General features: G+C 51.2%; 1 protein-coding gene across 4 annotated transcripts in view; it reads right to left on the minus strand.

Moving 5' to 3' along the window:
* Window positions 1–20,605, minus strand: part of KHDRBS3 (KH RNA binding domain containing, signal transduction associated 3) — a 159,738-nt gene that overhangs the window by 52,964 nt on the left and 86,169 nt on the right. For all 4 annotated transcript variants that reach the window (XR_010730189.1, XM_066265612.1, XM_066265614.1 and 1 more), the window contains exon 6: window positions 13,211–13,406. Coding sequence is in view for 3 of the 4 variants with exons in the window: in XM_066265612.1 (XP_066121709.1) it covers window positions 13,211–13,406 (196 nt within the window). In the remaining variant the exon portion in view is untranslated. The remainder of the gene's footprint in view (window positions 1–13,210; window positions 13,407–20,605) is intronic.

The raw sequence follows: 20,605 nt of genomic DNA on the forward strand, positions 1-20,605 counted from the left end.
AACCGATATATATTTTTTCTCATCAGTGTCATCATGAAACAACCTTGAACTAAAAAACGTATCTGAGGTCCAGCTGTAGCTGAAAGAGCTTTCACATTCTGATGAACTTGTATGACTGTATCAAGGATGCTTTAACATACTCCATTTCAGAGGTGATGAAGCCATCAGCACAGCCTCCAAAGCTTAGAATGATTACACAATATGAAGACAGCAAGGGGTATTAGCGAGTGGTAAACACTTCTATCAATAGACAGCTAATTTGGACATAATTAAATGAGTTAGAAAATAACATGATTAGAATTTCTAAGAAAACTTTGGTTTACACATCTTGAATAGTAAGTCTGAGTTAAAAAAAAAAATCTCGGCCCTGGCGGTTGGCTCAGTGATAGAGCATCAGGCTGGATGTCCCAAGTTCAATTCCAGGTCAGGGCACACAGGAGAAGCATCCTTCTGCTTATCCACCCTTCCCCCTCCTCCCTCTCTTCTCCTCCTACAGCCATGGCTCGATTAAAGTGAGTTGGCCATGGGCATTGAGAATGGCTCCATGGCCTTGCCTCAGGCACTAGGAAGAGCTTGGTTGCTGAGCATTAGAGCAATGCCCCAGATGGGCAGAGCATCCCCCCCTAGTGGGCTTGCCAGTTGGATCCTGGTCAGGGCGCACATGGGAGTCTATCTCTGCCTCCCCTCCTCTCAATGAATTAAAAAAATATATCATTTTTAAAATATTTTTCAGAACTTTTGTTTTACAATTCAAAAGACTTACATTCCTCTTTCAATTTTAGCTTATTTCCTCTCATTACAATGGTTGTTTTGTTTCTTCTGTGACGTTCTCTTTAGTATCAAGATTTCTAAATGAGCCTGACCTGTGGTGGCGCAGTGGATAAAGCACCGACCTGGAAATGCTGAGGTCGCCGGTTCGAAACCCTGGGCTTGCCTGGTCAAGGCACATATGGGAGTTGATGCTTCCAGCTCCTCCCCCTTCTCTCTCTCGGCCTCTCCTCTCTCTGTCTTTCTGTCTCTCTCTCTCCTCTCTAAAAATAAATAAATTTAAAAAAAAATTTTAAAAAAAAGATGCTTAAAAGATTTCTAAATGATAGAATTAGTTTCTTATTAGAAGAAAATGACTTTCAGGGTGACAGTGGAAACTGGGTTAAGTTTCAGAAAACACTCAACCCATTATGGAATTTTCAAATTGGAAGAAGAGGCCAGGACAGCAGCTGGTCTACCCCGTTCATCTGTTAAGTAAGGTACTATCCTCTCCACTTAACTTAGAAACTAAGGTCCAAAAAAGTTAAATAATTTGTCTAATAGAGAAATAGGTGGTGATCCTGACAAGAAGCGGGATTAGAAATCAAGGATTACACCTCTCGGAATACTGTTATCCTTATTAAGTTGCATTGTCTTTCGTATCGATTACCTCACTAAAGGAGCCACGCTATGGTGGCTGACACGGGCCTAAGGGACTCGCTACTGTGTCACTTGTTTTCCATGGTGCACACGACACAAGCAATGGCAGAATTAGTCAGGCTGTTCCGTTCCTGTGCATTCAGTGCCTCCAAAACGGCGGGCCCTGCGAGAGGCTCCAGGCCGGGCGGAGTCCCCGCCCTAAAGCCAGCCACAGCCTGCTGGGGACCGAGCCAGGAAGGCGGCGTGGAGGCGGGTGTCAGGGGCACCGAGGACACTACTCACCGCGCCCCATCAGGACCAGGGGGGCTGCGCAGCTGAAGGACGAAAAGTGAAGAGCCGCCGTGGACAAAACAAGAGGCCACTGGAGAGAACCGGTGGCCCGTGCGGAGGGACACAGGGCGTGTCCCATCAAGCCTGGCGTGTTCACAGGGCCGTGAAGGGCACTGCCGGGATGTGAGGCTACAATGTGTGGGTACACGAGGACCGAGGGTGCCAAGGACAGACAGGGCAGAGTCAGGAGACCCTTCCCACGTGAATGAGACCCCTACCCGTCCACACTAGCTCCAGTTCTGGGGCGGGGCCAGGGCGGGGCAGGGTGGGGGACAGTGGCATGGCCAGACTTCAGACCCTGGGAAGTGCCCCAGCAGTGTATGGATAATACATTACTCAGGGGAAGGAGCGGGGCGGAGAAGTGCAGGTGCGACTAAGGAGGCCATGGCCACTGTCTCCGTGCCTGTCCATCCGTCTGTCCATTTATTTAAACAAGCCGATTGATGGAGGGGCTACTGTGTTAGGCAGTGGGAATAAGAGAATGAACACATTCAGTCGGTGAGAGGTCAGACAGGAAACAAACATACCAGCCAGTAACTGCACGTTGTGACAGGTGTTCTGAGGACATAATCAGGGCACAGGATGGGACACGGGAGGTTGGGGACTGCTTCCCACGGAGGAGAAGCAGCTTAACGGACGCAGGTGCTGTGCAGCCGAAAGAAACTGGAGATGCGGCAGTTCTTTACGAAGAAGTGAGACTGCGTGGGGGCTGTGTGGATACCGGAATGGGGAGCAGTGAGGCCCCGCAGCCCTTCACGGTCACCGGGGCCCTGTGCCTCCTGTCCCACAGCACTCACAGCGCCTGCCTGCGGGGAGAGCCGGACACAGGGCGGTGACGCCGGACGGAGATGGCACAGAGACGTAGGTCTAGCCCTTAGGAGCAGGTACGTTAGGGGAAATGATGAAAACGAATAAATTTCAGAGTCAGTAAATAAAACCAATATGACCATGCCAAGTGTCTGGGGAACACACACCTATTCAGGGAACGTGGGATGTTTTGCACGTGGAGCCGAAAGCAATTTATCACATATGGTTTCCCTTTTGAGATTCACGTGCAAATTGGGCTCTGTCTGGAAGCATCAGACGTGTCCTTCTGTGTAATGACATCAACATTCTGAATAAAGGGCTCTCCGTGACTATATTCTGGGTTATACCAATCAATTGCCAGTTAATTATTTGTTCATACAGTCTCTGGGAAAAAGATACTTTTTGTGTCAAAGAAGAGATGAGATGTAACTATAATTATATCTAATTTTACTAAGTTAAAAATGGAGCAGAAGGTCCCAATTTATACTCAAATGGTTGAAAATGCATCCACTATTTTCTTTTTTCTAGAAAAGAAAAAGCTAATCATGTTGAATTGCCTTGTTTTCTTAGACGTTTCTGAAAAGACAAGTATTCATAAAAAGAATGAGCTGGTCACCTGAATGGCTGGCATATTCTAACCAAATAGCTACCGTGGATGTCAGATGTCCCCTATAATAATAATCTTCCCACAATCAAATAGATGTACTTGCTAACAGATGTTCTTCTCAATGACTCACACTCAGGGACTATTTTGTGACAGTGACTCTGATGAAGAACAGTTGGCTCAGATGACATTATAAATGACTAAATATCTTCACAACTCACCTGGAGAAAACTTAGTCAAATTTCACAGGCACATTTTTTTTTTCTTAAATGAGAGGAGGGGAAATAGACTCCCAAATACCCCCAACGGGGATCCACCCATCCACCCGTCTGGGGCCAATGTTTTGCCCATCTGGGGCCATGCTTGCAACCGAGCTATTTTTAGCACCTGAGGCAGAGGCTTCACGAAGCCTCCCTCAGTGCCTGGAGCCATCCTCAGCACCCAGGGCCAACACACTCAAATTAATCTAGCCATGGCTGTGGGAGGGGAAGAGAGAGAGGAGAAGGAGGAGAGGGAGGGAGGGGGAGAGAAGCAGATGGTCACTTCTCATGTGTGCCCTGACCGGGAATTGAACCCAGAACTTGCACACATTGGGTTGATGCTCTACCACTGAGCCAACTGGCCAGGGCCTCAACAGGCACATTCTGACAAGGAAATACCTTTGAACTATCAGGCTTCCACACTTGGCCAAATAAAGCACATCCTTAGAAGGGACAGACTATACCTATTTACTAAAAATGATATCAATACATGCCATTTTTCTTGGGCCTATAACTACATTGGAATACGTCTATTTTAGTACACACCACCTGAGGAATTTTGAGTAATTTAAGGAATGAAATATATACTCTCTCAAAAAGGATTAGCTGTGGCAGGATTTGAAATAATAGGATTTATCCCTTTTTTTATTTAAACAAATGATAGAATTTCTTTTCATCTTCTATTCTGGAAATAATGGCCTCAGGTGCTCAATGTTAAAGGAAAATTAAAATGAAAAGGAAATTGAAGTGGTTATATATCACCAAACAACATCTACAGAAATATACCACTATGAATGTAGTTCAAGAAGATCTTTAAAAATTACATTTCAGACCCTGGCTGGGTAGCTCAGTTGATCATCGTCCCCGTACACTAAGGTTGCAATTCAATCCTCGGTCAGAGTACAGGCAAGAAGCAACCAACAGATACATGAGTAAGTGGAACGACAAATTGTTTCTCTTTCTCTCTCTAAGAAGCAATAATAAATCAAAAAATATATTTAAAAAAAAATTACATTTCAGAGTTCCAAAGGAATAGAACTTTTAGAAGACAGAGACAGTCTGAAATTCTTTCAGCGTGCTCTGTTTATTACATTTAAAAAAAATCTTAACCCTGCCCCATTCTCCCGAACTGTGCTCGATTTCTGCTTACCTGCTCAGGCAGCTGGCAGCCGGAGGACCCCTGAGCCGCGAGGGCCCACTGGGCCTTTCACCCCATCCCACCCACCTGCCACTGTACCCCTGCTGGGATCGTAACATCTCAGCCAGTAGAACGCTGTGGGTGTTTTTTATTTCTTTGTTAATTTTGGGGTCCTTGTTTTTGTTTTTAATAAAACATGGATTGTTCAAGGAGGAATCCAGACCCTGAGTTCCCCCACCTGGTCTGGAGCACGACACCCGCTTCCCCCGATCGTGAATCTCACTGAGTGAGGACAGGACACAACACAATGAAAGTGCCTTGTGGGGAATGTTTCCTCATCAAATGGTATGTCTCCTTGGAAGTCCATTCTCCACAAAGACGAGCCTTCCACATGGTGATGTGCTGCCTGTGGGAGCCGCACAGTTAGCCTTCCGTCTCTGTCACAGCCCACAACCGACAGGGCCCAGCTAAGGGGGGGCGGGGTCCTCTTCAAGTGCCGTCTCTCTCACTCCTCCCCCACGGGAGGCTGCAGGCATGGCCCTGGAGCGGATCAGGGGTAACCTCCGTCGGAAAACTCACCACGTCTCCGTGCAGGGGGGTCTAGCTCAGTAAACACGCACTGAAGTGCTGACAGCGTGCCAGGAACGATGCCAGTGGCTAGAGATTAATTAGCAGACACAGTGCTTTTCCCTGGACATCCACAGACATACTCACGGAAGGCTGCACTGCACGGAGCTGTGCTGGTAACTGAGTAATACAAAAGCTGCTAGGAGAGGAAAAATGAAAAGCCACCGGGGAAGCACCTGAGGTGGGTCCTCCACAGGTGGCAGTGTTTAAAAACTCCCTCTTGAGACCATTCATTCATTCGCTCACTCAGCAAACACGTACGACGGGCCTCTGACGTGCCGGACAGTATACTCAGTGCTGAGACCACCAAGGTGAAGGGCGGAGGGGTCCACTCCTCCCGCGGAGTTCAGAACCTAGTGTCTGAGGATTCCAGTTCAATGGAATAATTATTTCAGGACATCCTGCAAAGACCGACTTCAGTGGTCCCACTTGGCCCACGAACGGATACACATTCTGGGGTTTAGGATCCTAGGCTACGTCGGATACCTTATGAGTCTGCCAACCCGACCTGAGGTCCTACAGGGGCAAACAAAATCATTTTCTTTCTTACAAGTTTGAGTTTTTCCCCTTCCTATGTTACAAAGCTAAGCAAGTTGTCTGAGTCGCCGCAGGATCTCAAACAGCGAAGACAGACGGTCAGTGACTGCGGACACACCAGAGAGTACTGCAGAGCCCTAGGAATTTCAGGAAGGAAATTCAGGTCAGGTTGGGTCGGGGGAGGAAGAGGAGGTCAACAGAGCCCACCTGAGAGGCAGAGCTCCCGACGCGGGCAGCAGAGCAGAGGTGAGGGGCTGTCCCCTCCTCCTGTCAGCGGCCAACACTGTTTGTCGTGCTCAGTGTCCACTACAGAAGCTCTCACTGCAACCTGGGACCCATGTCCCCTGCAGAGCAGAGGTGAGGGGCTGTCCCCTCCTCCCGTCAGCGGCCAACACTGTCTGTCAGGCTCAGTGTCCACTACAGAAGCTCTCACTGCAACCTGGGATCCATGACCCCTGCAGAGCAGAGGTGAGGGGCTGTCCCCTCCTCCCGTCAGCGGCAAACACTGTTTGTCGTGCTCAGTGTCCACTACGGAAGCTCTCACTGCAACCTGGGATCCATGTCCCCTGCAGAGCAGAGGTGAGGGGCTGTCCCCTCCTCCCGTCAGCGGCCAACACTGTTTGTCAGGCTCGTGTCCACTACGAAAGCTCTCACTGCAACCTGGGATCCATGACCCCTGAAGAGCATAGGTGAGGGGCTGTCCCCTCCTCCTGTCAGTGGCAAACACTGTTTGTCAGGCTCAGTGTCCACTACAGAAGCTCTCACTGCAACCTGGGATCCATGTCCCCTGCAGAGCAGAGGTGAGGGGCTGTCCCCTCCTCCTGTCAGCGGCAAACAGTGTTTGTCAGGCTCAGTGTCCACTACAGAAGCTCTCACTGAAACTGGGTGGCGAGTTTCGAAATGCTAGGCTGAGAGGGGAAACTCCTGCTCCCGGCTATTAATTTTATTTATATATTTATTATTAAGATTTCATTTATTCATTTTAGAGAGGAGAGAGAGGGGAGGTGGGGAGGAGCAGGAAGCATCAACTCCCATATGTGCCTTGACCAGGCAAGCCCCAGGTTTCGAACTGGCGACCTCGGCATTCCAGGTCGACACTTTATCCACTGCGCCACCACAGGTCAGGACTGGCTATTAATTTTAATAAATATAAATAACATATACAAAGTTAAGAGGGGAAATTATAGCCCTTACAATTCTAAATTCTTGTTCATCTCTGGGAAGGGAGGTACTCACGATAGTATGTCTCATGATGGCCACGCACGCCATCCTGATGGGAGTGTGGCAGCCAGAGCGCAGACCTGGGCTGAACAGTGGCCACAGTGACAAGCAGAGCCTGGGGAGGGTCAGGTGTGAGCACGGGGCACAGACAACAAAGGCGCCTGATCCCAGCAAAACTGTCTAACCGCATCTGCTCCCGAGGGACAGGGGTTCTCCAGCTCGGCCACCAGCCCTCACCCACGGGAGCGGATGGAAAGGCAAAGCAATGAACTCTACACAAGTCCTGCGAACCCCTCGTTCCGTGCCTCCCCATTCTTCATCCATACAAAGCAGGACTGCAGACAGAGAAACCTTTCAACGCCGTGAATTTCCGTTTCCTCCCCCAAACTGTGGCCTTTCAAAACAATGTGTGTTTGTATTCATCTCACCACAGTCTGGACTCACTGGACTATGTCCACGCTGAGACAGAGGACACGTGTGTCGTGTCCACACGGCAGGAACTCAGTCTTTGTTGGGTGAAGAGATGAATAAATGCATGAAAGAAGTCAGTGAATAGCTCGTTCTGAAATATGTGGACTGTGAAGCCAAACTGGGCTGGTGCTCGCCTGACTCACACAGTTTCGGTACAGGGGACCTGGGATCCATGTCCCCTGCAGAGCAGAGGTGAGGGACTGTCCCCTCCTCACGTCAGCGGCAAACAGTGTCTGTCAGGCTCAGTGTCCACTACAGAAGCTCTCACTGCAACCTGGGACCCATGACCCCTGCAGAGCAGAGGTGAGGGGCTGTCCCCTCCTCACGTTAGCGGCCAACAGTGTTTGTCATGCTCAGTGTCCACTACAGAAGCTCTCACTGCAACCTGGGACCCACGTCCCCTGCCCCCGGGTCTAATCATTACCCTGTAGCCCCTGCCATGACTCCACACCTGAGAGAATGACGAGGTGGGAACAGACGCCCAGCCCACCAGGAAGGAACTCAACAACACTTCCTCGGCTTCACGCTCTGCTATCTTTAGGAGACTCGGCCTCTGTTCAAGAGCCTGAGGCATGGCTACTGTGTGAGTTTGGCAAGAAGAGTCTAAACAGAAACACGTCCGACCGGAAGGAATACAAGGGAGAGACAGAGGCCACGTCCTTCCCCGACTGCAGAGCATACTGGTGAAACTGGGTACTCTGCGCTCCACTTGTTAAACAGAGTGCACTGAGCTCCCAGTCCGCACGCTCTGCGGAGCGTGAAGCGGTAAAAGCTATCCACCCGCCCACCTTGTCCTTCCAGAGGTAGAAGAGAGGCAAGTAATGACTACAGCAATGCTCAACAGGTCAGCCCCTCTGACCCTCCCTAGTGAATGCTAACGGGAGTCTAGAAGGACACACAAGACAGGCAGAGACCGCAAGCAGCCTGAACTAAGGTCTGGAAGCCTGAGAGAACACAGCACACGCAGGGAACTCATCTCAGGGTGTCCAGGAAAAAGACGGTGACCTCGCCGCTGGCTGCAGAGGATGCGGAAGAGGCTGTGCGTGGCCTGGGGGCTATCTGCAACCTTCCAGAAACTGCGTGAAGAGGCACGAAGCACCTAGCAAGAGACCTCCATTAAAGCACAACATGAATTTTTTTGGAATAGTTTGACAAGGACAGCTGTTAGTTCTTCTTTGAATGTTTGGTAAAATTCACCTGTGAAGCCATCTGGTTCTGGACTTTGGTTGGCTAAGATTTTTATGATTACTGCTTTAATTCCACTGGTTGTAATCTGTCCATTCAGATTCTCTGACTCTTTTTGATTCAGTTTTAGAAAATTGAATGTTTCTAGGAATTCGTCCATTTCACTCAGATTGTCCAATTTGTTAGCATATGGTTGTTCATAGTATTTTCATATAATCCTTCATATTTCTGTGGTGTCAGTAGTTACATTTCCTCTTTCATTTCTGATTTTTATTTGGATTCTCTCTTTTCTTGACGAGTCTAGTTAAAGGTCTGTCAACATTGTTTATCTCTTCAAAGAAAGAGCTCTTGGTTTCACTGATCATATATATATTTTTATTTTTTTATTTAGACTCTGTCATTTATTTCTGCTCTGATCTTTATTATTTCCTTCCTTTTACTCACTCTAGGCTTTGTTTGCTGTTCTTTCAATGCAAAGTTAAGATTACTGATTTGAGATGTTTCTTGTTTCCCGACATAGGCCTGTAATGCTATGAATTTCCCTTTTAGGACTGCTTTGGCTGTGTCCCATAGCTTTTTGGGCTGTTGTATTCTCATTTTCACTTGTTTCAGGCTATCTTTTGTTTTCTTTCTTGATGTCATTGTTAACTCATTCTCTCTTCAGTAACATGTTATTTAGTCTTCATGTCTTTGTGGTTTTTCAGTATTCTTCTTGTGAGTGATTTCTAGTTTCAAGCCATTATGGTCAAAACAGATGCTTGATATGATTTCAAACTTCTTAAATTTATTGAGACTTTTTTAGTGTCCTAACATGCAGTCTATCCTAGAAAATGTTCCATGTGCACTTTTAAAGAATGGATATTCTGCTGCTTTGAGGTGAAATGCTCTGAAGATATCAATTAAATCCAGCTGATCTAGAGTGCCATTAAAGGCTGCCATTTCCTTGTTGATTTAGTGTCTGGAAGATGTATCCATTGATGGCAATACGGTGTTAAAATCCCCTATTATAACTGTATTCCTGTCAACAGCTCCCTTTTGTCCTACGTTCACTGCACCATGATTTACAACAGCCAACATTTGGAAACAGCCCAAGTGCCCGTCAGTAAATGAATGGATGAAAAGGTGAGGTGCACTTATGCAATGGAATATTACTCGGCCATTAAATAAAAAGAAAAGAAAATCTTACCCTTTGTGACGACACAGACAGACCTGGGGAGCATTACACTAAGTACACTAAGCCAGTCAGAGAGATCAAGGACCATATGATCTCACTTACAAGTGGAATCCTATGAGTAAAATAAACAAAAGAGAAACAGACTCAGAGAGAACAGACTTGAGCTGTCAGAGGAAAGGGGGATGTGGGGCTGGATGAGAAAGGTGAAGGGATGAACACAGAACTCAGACAGCAGCATGAGGCCCACCGGAGGGCGGGGGGGGAGAGGGTCATGAGGACCACCGGAGGGTGAGGGGGGGAAGAGGGTCATGAGGACCACCGGAGGGCAGGGGGAGGGGGGAAGAGGGTCATGAGGACCACCGGAGGGCGGGGGGGGGAGAGGGTCATGAGGACCACCGGAGGGCGGGGGGGGGGAGAGGGTCATGAAGACCACCGGAGGGCGGGGGGGGAGAGGGTCATGAGGACCACCGGAGGGCAGGGGGGGAGAGGGTCATGAGGACCACCGGAGGGCGGGGGGAGAGAGGGTCATGAGGACCACCGGAGGGCAGGGGGGGAAGAGGGTCATGAGGACCACCGGAGGGCAGGGGGGGAGAGGGTCATGAGGACCACCGGAGGGCAGGGGGGGGAAGAGGGTCATGAGGACCACCGGAGGGCAGGGGGGGGAAGAGGGTCATGAGGACCACCGGAGGGCGGGGGGGGGAGAGGGTCATGAGGACCACCGGAGGGCGGGGGGGGAGAGGGTCATGAGGACCACCGGAGGGCAGGGGGGGAAGAGGGTCATGAGGACCACCGGAGGGCAGGGGGGGAGAGGGTCATGAGGACCACCGGAGGGCAGGGGGGGGAAGAGGGTCATGAGGACCACCGGAGGGCAGGGGGGGGAAGAGGGTCATGAGGACCACCGGAGGGCAGGGGGGGAGAGGGTCATGAGGACCACCGGAGGGCGGGGGGGGGGGAGAGGGTCATGAGGACCACCGGAGGGCGGGAGGGGGGAGAGGGTCATGAGGACCACCGGAGGGCGGGGGGGGAAGAGGGTCATGAGGACCACCGGAGGGCGGGGGGGGAGAGGGTCATGAGGACCACCGGAGGGCGGGGGGGGAGAGGGTCATGAGGACCACCGGAGGGCGGGGGGGGGAGAGGGTCATGAGGACCACCGGAGGGCCGGGGGGGGGAGAGGGTCATGAGGACCACCGGAGGGCAGGGGGGGAGAGGGTCATGAGGACCACCGGAGGGCGGGGGGGGGGAAGAGGGTCATGAGGACCACCGGAGGGCGGGGGGGAAGAGGGTCATGAGGACCACCGGAGGGCAAGGGGGGGAAGAGGGTCATGAGGACCACCGGAGGGCAGGGGGGGAGAGGGTCATGAGGACCACCGGAGGGCGGGGGGGGAGAGGGTCATGAAGACCACCGGAGGGCGGGGGGGGAGAGGGTCATGAGGACCACCGGAGGGCAGGGGGGGAGAGGGTCATGAGGACCACCGGAGGGCAGGGGGGGGAAGAGGGTCATGAGGACCACCGGAGGGCAGGGGGGGGAAGAGGGTCATGAGGACCACCGGAGGGCGGGGGGGGAGAGGGTCATGAGGACCACCGGAGGGCGGGGGGGGAGAGGGTCATGAGGACCACCGGAGGGCAGGGGGGGAAGAGGGTCATGAGGACCACCGGAGGGCAGGGGGGGGGAGAGGGTCATGAGGACCACCGGAGGGCAGGGGGGGGAAGAGGGTCATGAGGACCACCGGAGGGCAGGGGGGGGAAGAGGGTCATGAGGACCACCGGAGGGCGGGGGGGGAAGAGGGTCATGAGGACCACCGGAGGGCGGGGGGGGAAGAGGGTCATGAGGACCACCGGAGGGCGGGAGGGGGGAGAGGGTCATGAGGACCACCGGAGGGCGGGGGGGGAAGAGGGTCATGAGGACCACCGGAGGGCGGGGGGGGAGAGGGTCATGAGGACCACCGGAGGGCGGGGGGGGAAGAGGGTCATGAGGACCACCGGAGGGCGGGGGGGGAGAGGGTCATGAGGACCACCGGAGGGCGGGGGGGGAGAGGGTCATGAGGACCACCGGAGGGCGGGGGGGGGAGAGGGTCATGAGGACCACCGGAGGGCGGGGGGGGGAGAGGGTCATGAGGACCACCGGAGGGCAGGGGGGGAGAGGGTCATGAGGACCACCGGAGGGCGGGGGGGGGAAGAGGGTCATGAGGACCACCGGAGGGCGGGGGGGAAGAGGGTCATGAGGACCACCGGAGGGCAAGGGGGGGAAGAGGGTCATGAGGACCACCGGAGGGCAGGGGGGGAGAGGGTCATGAGGACCACCGGAGGGCAGGGGGGGGGAAGAGGGTCATGAGGACCACCGGAGGGCGGGGGGGGGGGAAGAGGGTCATGAGGACCACCGGAGGGCGGGGGGGGAGAGGGTCATGAGGACCACCGGAGGGCGGGGGGGGAGAGGGTCATGAGGACCACCGGAGGGCAAGGGGGGAGAGGGTCATGAGGACCACCGGAGGGCAGGGGGGGGGAAGAGGGTCAAGGGGATGCACGGTGATGGAAGGAGACTCGCCTTGGGGTGCAGAGCACATGGCACAGTGTGTTATAGACGATGTTCTATGGAATTATACTCCTGAAAGCTACGTGATTTTATTAATCAATGTTGCCTCAATAAATTCAGTTTAAAAAAAAGGAAAACATGGAAACCTGTTGGGTTTTGCATTTCCACCTGGATGCTGCTTCCCTTCCTTTGACGACAGTGACACACCCTTTCTTTAATTCTTTTGATCACTTATATGAAACATCTCTCCACTGCCGATGTTCCTCCCCTACGGGAAACTAGGAGGATGCAGCAGGACTCGGGGGAGGTTGGAGTCCTGTGGAGAAACTCCGCTTCCCCTCCCCCCACCCCGACTCCTGTGGAGAAACTCCGCTTCCCCTCCCCCCACCCTGTTGTCAGGGTTCTGTTCTCTCCCTCTTATGTTAAGTGAGTCTATGAACCATATCAAAGAATTACTGAATGGTAAATGAAAAACTGATTTGCATTAATTTAAAAAACTGTGAACTTTTGTTTTCTTTGCTGAAAATATTCTCCACTAAGAACCCATATTCAGCAGCAGAGCTTAAGAGAAAACACTTCAGGGTAAAAAAAACCCAGCTTGGTACAGGTAGGCAATTATTTTTTCAATGATTGAATTACTAAGAGGAGACCTGGAGTGGCATACGAAAGGATGTTACACTAAAATCCTATCAAAGCTTGGTAATACATCTCTTTGATCCTAGTCCTGAACCCCAAACCCACCACCCAAACTCATCTTCAAGATTGTAGACTTAAGCTATTTGATAGAAGAGGTTATTTCTTTTTCAGCCTTTGCACCTCTTGTACCAAGTATTTATTTAGCAATCAATAAATATTGCTAAATAAACTAAGGTGGAACATTCTCAGGTCATCAGAGCTGATGTCTGACACCTTCACTTACGTAGTCTCCATAGGTCTCTTGTGTTGGGGGAGGCGGTGGAGGTCGGTACCCAGTCGGGGGGACTCCTCTTGCTCTGGGAGTGAGAAGTCCTCTTCCTCGACTCACTGGCCCTCGGGTGGAAAGGACTGCCCTGGACGCTGGGGTTCCTCGTGGGACGACGACTCCCACTGGCCGGGCTGTGGCTCCCCCCCTTCCCCTGCAAGCAAGAGAGTCAAAGTAGCAATATTCGTCACTTTCCCTAACATTCCATGGTTCACAAAGATATACACCTCACAAAGATCAATGTTCCATAGTTCTATAAAAATTAAGGGAGAGAGAGAGGGAAGGAGGGAGGGAGGGAGGTAGGGAGGGAAGAAGACAAACATTACATCTTTCACAAAAATTAACTCTAAAATGGCTTCAGACCTACACATAAAATATACAACTTTTAATAGCAAATGTTAAGAGAAATCAGTGTGACCCTGGTTTGATGATGCGTTTTAGACATAATTAGAAAAGTATAACCTATGAAATAAAAATTGGCAAGCTGGACTTTATTAGTATTAAATACCTCTACTCTGAGAAGGACACTCTTCAAAGATGAAGAGATACACCACAGAAAGGGAGAAGACATTTTCAAAACACACATCTGATACAGGACCTGCACCCAAAATGCATTAAAGACTTATAAAACTCGACAATAAGAAAACAATCTAAGTAAAAATGGGCAAAAGACTTCAATATACAGCTCACCCAGTACAATATACGGGTGGCAAATGACCCCATGAAAAGACACTCAACATCATCTGCCATTAGGGAACTGCAAATTAAAATGTAGCTATTCGGATGGCTAAAATCAAAAGTAACTGACTTGACCCATTTAGTGAGGATGTGGCGAAACGGGTATTCTCATTCCCTGCTGGTAGGCATGCAGAATTGTAGAGCCATTTTTGAAACTATGTGGCAGTTTCTACAGAGCCCAATATCGTCTGACCGTAGAATACAGTAACTGCATTCCCAGGTATTTAACCAACTGATTCGAAAACTGTAGCAGCTTTCTTCACGGTCGCTGAAACAACCCAGACGCCCCTCAACAGGAGAATGGACAAGCAAGCAGGGGTACATCCACACAAGGGAGTATTATTCAGCAATAAAATGAAGTGAGTTAACAACCCATGAAAAAGCAGGAGATGACTCTAAAATGCAGGCTTCTAAGTGGAAGATGTTGGTTGGAAAAGGCTGCATACATACTGTGTAATTCCAGCTGTATGACACACAGGAGAAGAGACAGACGAAGATGTATAAACTAAAGTCCGGTGGCTGACGCGGGTTCAGGGGTGGGGAGTGTTGAACAGGCGAAGTAGCAGGAACAGTTTAGGGTGAGGAACTACTCTGTAGAATACTGAAATGGGCCCTGGCCGGTTGGCTCAGTGGTAGAGTGTCGGCCTGGCGTGCAGAAGTCCTGGGTTCAATTCCCGGCCAGGGCACACAGGACAAGCGCCCATCTGCTTCTCCACCCCTCCCCCTCTCCTTCCTCTCTGTCTCTCTCTTCCCCTCCCACAGCCGAGGCTCCATTGGAGCAAAGATGGCCCGGGCGCTGGGGATGGCTCCTTGGCCTCTGCCCCAGGCGCTAGAGTGGCTCTGGTCGCGGCAGAGCGAAACCCCGGAGGGGCAGAGCATCGCCCCCTGGTGGGCACAGCGTCGCCCCCTGGTGAGCGTGCTGGGTGGATCCCGGTCGGGCGCATGCGGGAGTCTGTCTGACTGTCTCTCCCTGTTTCCAGCTTCAGAAAAATAAAAAAAAAATAAAAATAAAAATAAAAAAATAATAGAATACTGAAATGGTGGGTACATGATCCACAGCATCCGTCAAACCCACGGAACCTAACAGCACAAAAAGTGAACTTCAACAAATGCCAATTAAAAACATATAATCTAGGAAACTGAGGTCTTCTAGAATGAAATGCTGAATGCGACAAAACATTTGCACTGTGTTAAAAATATATCTATGGGCCCTGGCCGGTTGGCTCAGTGGTAAAGCGTCAGCCTGGTGTGTGAAGTCCCGGGTTCAATTCCCGGCCAGGGCACACAGGAGAAGCACCCATCTGCTTCTCCATCCCTCCCCCTCTCCTTCCTCTCTGTCTCTCTCTTTCCCTCCTGCAGCCAAGGCTCCATTAGAGCAAAGTTGGCCCAGGTGCTGAGAATGGCTCCATGGCCTCCACCTCAGGTGCTAGAATGGCTCTGGCTGCTACAGAGCAACGACCCAGATGGGTAGAGCATCGCCCCTGGTGGGCGTGCCGGGTGGATCCCGGTCAGGCGTATCGGGAGTCTGTCTGACTGCCTCCCCGTTTCTAACTTCAGAAAAATACACACACACACAAACACACACACACACACACATACAGTATAGTCTACCGGAAAGTTCTGTCCATTTCTATCACAAGTTTCGACACATAAGCACGTTTATTTGGCGCATGTGTGCCTCTCTGCTTTTATTACTTAATGTACACATACTGACGTAGCAAATTAACTAAATCAAAGTTGATTCACGTTAGTCTTATGTGTGAAGCGATAGTGTACCCATGGCTACTGATAAAGTTCATTTACGCCACTGTAATTTTTACGAATTTCAACAAGGAAGAAATGCTACAGAAGCATGTCTGTTGCATCCACCATATTCTCCGGACTTAGCACCCTCCGACTATCACTTGTTTTTGTCCTTTCACAATTTTTTGAAAGGCAAAAAATTCAAAAATGAAGAAGATATCAAACAAGTACTGGTTCAATTTTTCGCATCAAAAGATAAAACATTTTTCAAAAATGGGATATACAATTTGCCCTCATGGTGGCAAGAAATCATTATATTATTTAATAAAGTTTATTGATGGTAAGAAAAATTTGTATTTTGTTTTATTCCAAAAACGGACAGAACTTTCCAGTAGACCTTCTATATATAGAGAGAGATAGATTTATGTATATATATCTAGATCTATCTATCTATCTATCTATTAAAGGAGATGGGAGGAAAGTAAGTAAACTTGGGAAGGAGTGACGCTCTGTCCTGGGTGACACAGCTCCTTCCCCAGGGCAGGCGTGCGGGCACCAGTGGAGCACTGCGACAGCACTTACACAGACCCTGCCGCTGAAGAGTTAAGCAGACGGACGGGTCGGGGGGCAGTGGGGGCCACACTTCTCGTGCGGCCGGCCGTGAAGGTTACAGATAAGCAAGAGGAGGGGGCTAGAGTGATCAATATGGTCGGGACCCCAGCCAGAGACACGACGATGAGCTCATGATCAGTCACTGGGGACAGACAGCCAAACACAGAAACAGGCACGGGCCTGTGCCACGCTCGGGTCAGTACACTCACGTGCACGCACGTTCTCGCTGTGTCGCCCAGAGGGCCCGGGAGCAGGGACACCCCCCCCCCCCGGCAGCACCACGCAGGACGAACCCCCAGGTCTCGGTCTCAAATTCTTCCCCCAGGAAAAGGAACCCAGGGCTCTGATTCCAAGACAGGGGCATGAAACATACGAGGGAGAAGGGTGCACCCTGAGGTACCAAAAGCTAAGACAGCGCTCAAAACGGGGGAAAAAACACATGGATGGTGGTGCGAGGCAGGAGCAGAGCCCGACGGGGAGAGAGCCCAACGGGGAGAGAGCCAACGGCCAAAGCCCAGGCACTTCGAGCACCAGAACGGTAGTGGTGCTGAATCCCCGCCATGTGTAGGACAGACAGACGGCCATGAGTCCATCCTGATGCAAACAAATGATAATTCAGTCAGTGAGAGAGAAGAGAAAAATCTTCCGAACAATTTATGCAGCTGCCCCGCCCTGGGGGTGGGGGGGAGAGAAACAGTGTAGCCAGGAACCCTGACAGACACTCCTCTCAGTCAGGTTACCGAGGTAACGGCAACCACGGATCAGTCACAAGGAGAGTATGTGCCCTCGCCATCATGGGATGAAATTCCCCGAACTCGTAGTAATAACTCCAGGCTCGTCGTGAGAAAATACTTAGAGAAATCCCAAATGAGGACATCTTATTAGAAAAACCTGACCAATACCGTACTTCTAAAAGTTCATCACAAGCAAACTCTTTTTAAGACTTTCATTCTCAGAGAACATGCTTTATCCCTTTCATGGGTATTGCAAATTAACTTTTTTTTCATTCCCAGCCATAAATATGAGTCCAGTCAACATGGGGGTCAAGTCCAAGGACACTGGGGTCGGATCTGAATTCAACTCCCGACTATCCACCAGCTTAATGTCCGCCTTCCAGTTAACATTCAAACTGCTCAAGAGTCCCACGTCCGGGCCAGGGTCCTCGGGTGCGCGACGGGGCAGGGAACCCACTTCTCAGAGCTGTTGTCAAGGAGACGTGACATGGGATGTGTAAAGTGTTGCACACAGTTCCTCCTCAACGCAGATCAACAATCACACAAATATCGATCACTCTGAACTGTCCTGAAAGACACTATAATTCCTGGAGTGTCTTATTCATCTTTTTATCTCCGGTATAGATCTAGAAAAATCTTCAATGTGATCAGAAGAAAAAAAAAAAGTTTCCACTTATTTGGTGATCTGTATATATTCAAACTAATTAAGGCTTCTGCTTCCTTCTGTAATACCCGCTCACTGCCATCCAGGGTACCCTGTGGGGCACCAGATACTCAATGTCTTGTGAATACATAAATGCATGCCTTTCATCAGATTGAAAGACATACATTCCTATAGTCGAGAAGTTCACAGTTCTTTCCCACCGTCGCCGACATTGCTAGATCCTGTGCCCACTGTGGGTACAGAGTCACCCTGGGGTATCGGCTGTAGGATTTCAGAGAGGTCCTTCAATGTACGTAGCTCCAGAGAGTCCTCTATAAAAGATAATCTGGAGGTCCCATTTTAAGTGAGCATCCATTCGTGAATGAGCATCCTGGTGGTGAGCAGCGGCATCAGTACTGCCGTCAACAAACCTCTGGTGGGAGGAAGGCGTGAGGCAGCGGCACCTGCTGACATAGAAACCCTGTCACAGGGCAAAGCACTCGCTGAACGCGGCAAACGGGGTCCAGGGCGAAGCCCAACAGCGGGACTGAGAACTCCGTGAGAACAGAAAGTGCCCGTTAGGGGAGATGAACAGATAGCTGGTGGTCAGGGTTCTTTCCTTGAAAAGTTTATTCAGACTGACAGGACGAGGGAACCGCACTGCTCCAAATTACAGCACGGCCGGGTGGACAGACAGCAGACTGAGCAGGAAGTTCCACAGGCAGGTGGGCAGATGTCACCGCGATGGTCCCTTCTGTTTGTACTGTTCAGAGGAGTGGCCATGGTTTCTGGGTTTGAAACTCAAAACATAAAAGTAACCTAGAAAGGTGTTTTTTTCTTGTTGTTGATTTTTGGGTTTTTTTTGTTGTTGTTGTTGTTCTTGTTGTTTTGCAGTGAACAGCTATTTTTGAGGACATAGGGCCTTCAATGACCGAATACACTAAGCACTGAGTAATCAGAAACTAGTTTATAAATCAGTAACCGGTTCTAAGATGAGATGAAAAAGCACAGGCTCTGGGTGCCAGCATCCTCAAATCCCATTCCGTCACCTCGCAGCTGAGCCTTGGTTTTCTCATCTGTGAAGTGGGGCTAATAACACCCGGCTCTTGCAGAACAGCTGTGAGGCTTACACACAGGTTCACACCTAGACCAGCACAGGCAGCTCGGGAGTGGACTTCTACCTGGACGCTGTCCTGAGGGGGAGGGGAGGGCGGAGAGCAGGGCCCACTCACGCCAGTCCTCACTTCAGGTGTTGAGCCGCAGCCCAAGCGGACACCCTTGACTCCCCTAGCAACAGTGACGCATGCAGTCTGGTAGAGTCGGAGGAAACAGACACCGTACCCTGTTGGGCCGTTCGCCCTAAATTTTATGAGAAGCAGAAGAATAGGGTAAAGCCATAGTGTGTGTGGCGGCAGCCGGAATGCTCCAGGCAGCGCCAGCATTATTCCCTGGTGACCTTGGGAACCGCAGCTGACCGCTGGGCCTCAGAAGGGGAGCCCTCAGCTGACCAGAGGGGGTGCCTGCAGGATCCAAGGATCAATGAGAGGTCCACACTTGATACAGTAATGACCCAAGGGGTCCTTTATTTCCCCTACAGGTTCCCTCACGCATTCGAGACAATTTCTCCTTCTGTCGTGAGTGTTTTCCTGAGAGTACAGCTTAATCACTGAGGCCTCCCTCCTGCCGAAGCTGACGGGTGAACAAGGCCGCGCCAAAGGGCAGAGGCGAGTTCGGCCTGGAGTTGTGACCCCTCAGAAGGCCCATGCGACGTGTCAGAGCTGATGAAGGCTGAGACTCTGAGCAGGGGGCGTGGGCGACCCTGAGCACCTCTCCAGACCACTGTGGTTCTGCAACATTCACCAGCGCCTCACGCCCTGGGGACCTTGTTTCCGGGCATCGTCCCCCTCGGTACAGGTCCAGGGGCTGGGATTCTTTCCGACAAGCCCCGAGGGCTGCTGGAGGTGGTTTAGATCCAGAGGTCACCGACCGGTGCTGAAACCTGTGGGTGACCTCATTTCTTTCTTCTGTGGTCTGTCCAATCTTCAATGTAATGTTTTTAGAAAATGCCTGAGCAACTGTTTACACGGGGCAGAGCAGAGCAGATCCAAGGGAACTGGTTTTTCCTCTAACAAGCTACACGATGGTGAGGAGTCAACACTGGGCCCTCTGAGCCCGTGCGTGGGGACGCAGGGCCGCTAACAAAGTGCAGGAAACCGATCTATCTCCCTCCCTCCGGGCGGGAGCCCCCTAAACACAGAGAACTCGCACCTCACTTTGAAGTCTACCCTCGTCTTCCAAGTCTGGTCACTGGCATGTCTTTACTTCTTCTCTTTATTCAGAAGCAAAAGCAGCAAAGACCTTGATTGCTGCTAACGGCCCGCCCTTCGGGACATGGAGCCCAAGCTCCCGCCTCTCCGAGAACCACGACCTCGACGCCGGGAACCCCGACCTCGACGCCGGGAACCCCGACCTCGACGCCGAGAACCCCGACCTCGACGCCGAGAACCCCGACCTCGACGCCGAGAACCCCGACCTGGACGCCGAGAACCCCGACCTGGACGCTGAGAACCCCGACCTGGACGCTGAAGGCGTCCAGCAGGGGCCTATGACTTGGCTCAGGTCCTCCAGTGAGGGACGGGTCCCGGGCCGGCACTATAACACCCACCTTGTCGTGGGGGGGTCATGTTGGGCAATCAGGAAAGGGGTCAGCCCCGTCTGGACTCGAATGTGCCCCTTAGACACGTGGTGGGGTTTGGATTCGCGTGTGCTCCGTTTCCCGCGTCCACTGAACTGGGGAGGCGAGCCGGCGGACAGGAGACCCCTGAGGCTGCAGAGCCAGGGGTGATGCTGGAGCCTCTGCCTTTCCCAGTGTCACACCCCAAT

Source organism: Saccopteryx bilineata, chromosome 3, assembly GCF_036850765.1.
Source record: "Saccopteryx bilineata isolate mSacBil1 chromosome 3, mSacBil1_pri_phased_curated, whole genome shotgun sequence".
In the NCBI taxonomy this organism is placed as follows: domain Eukaryota; kingdom Metazoa; phylum Chordata; class Mammalia; order Chiroptera; family Emballonuridae; genus Saccopteryx; species Saccopteryx bilineata.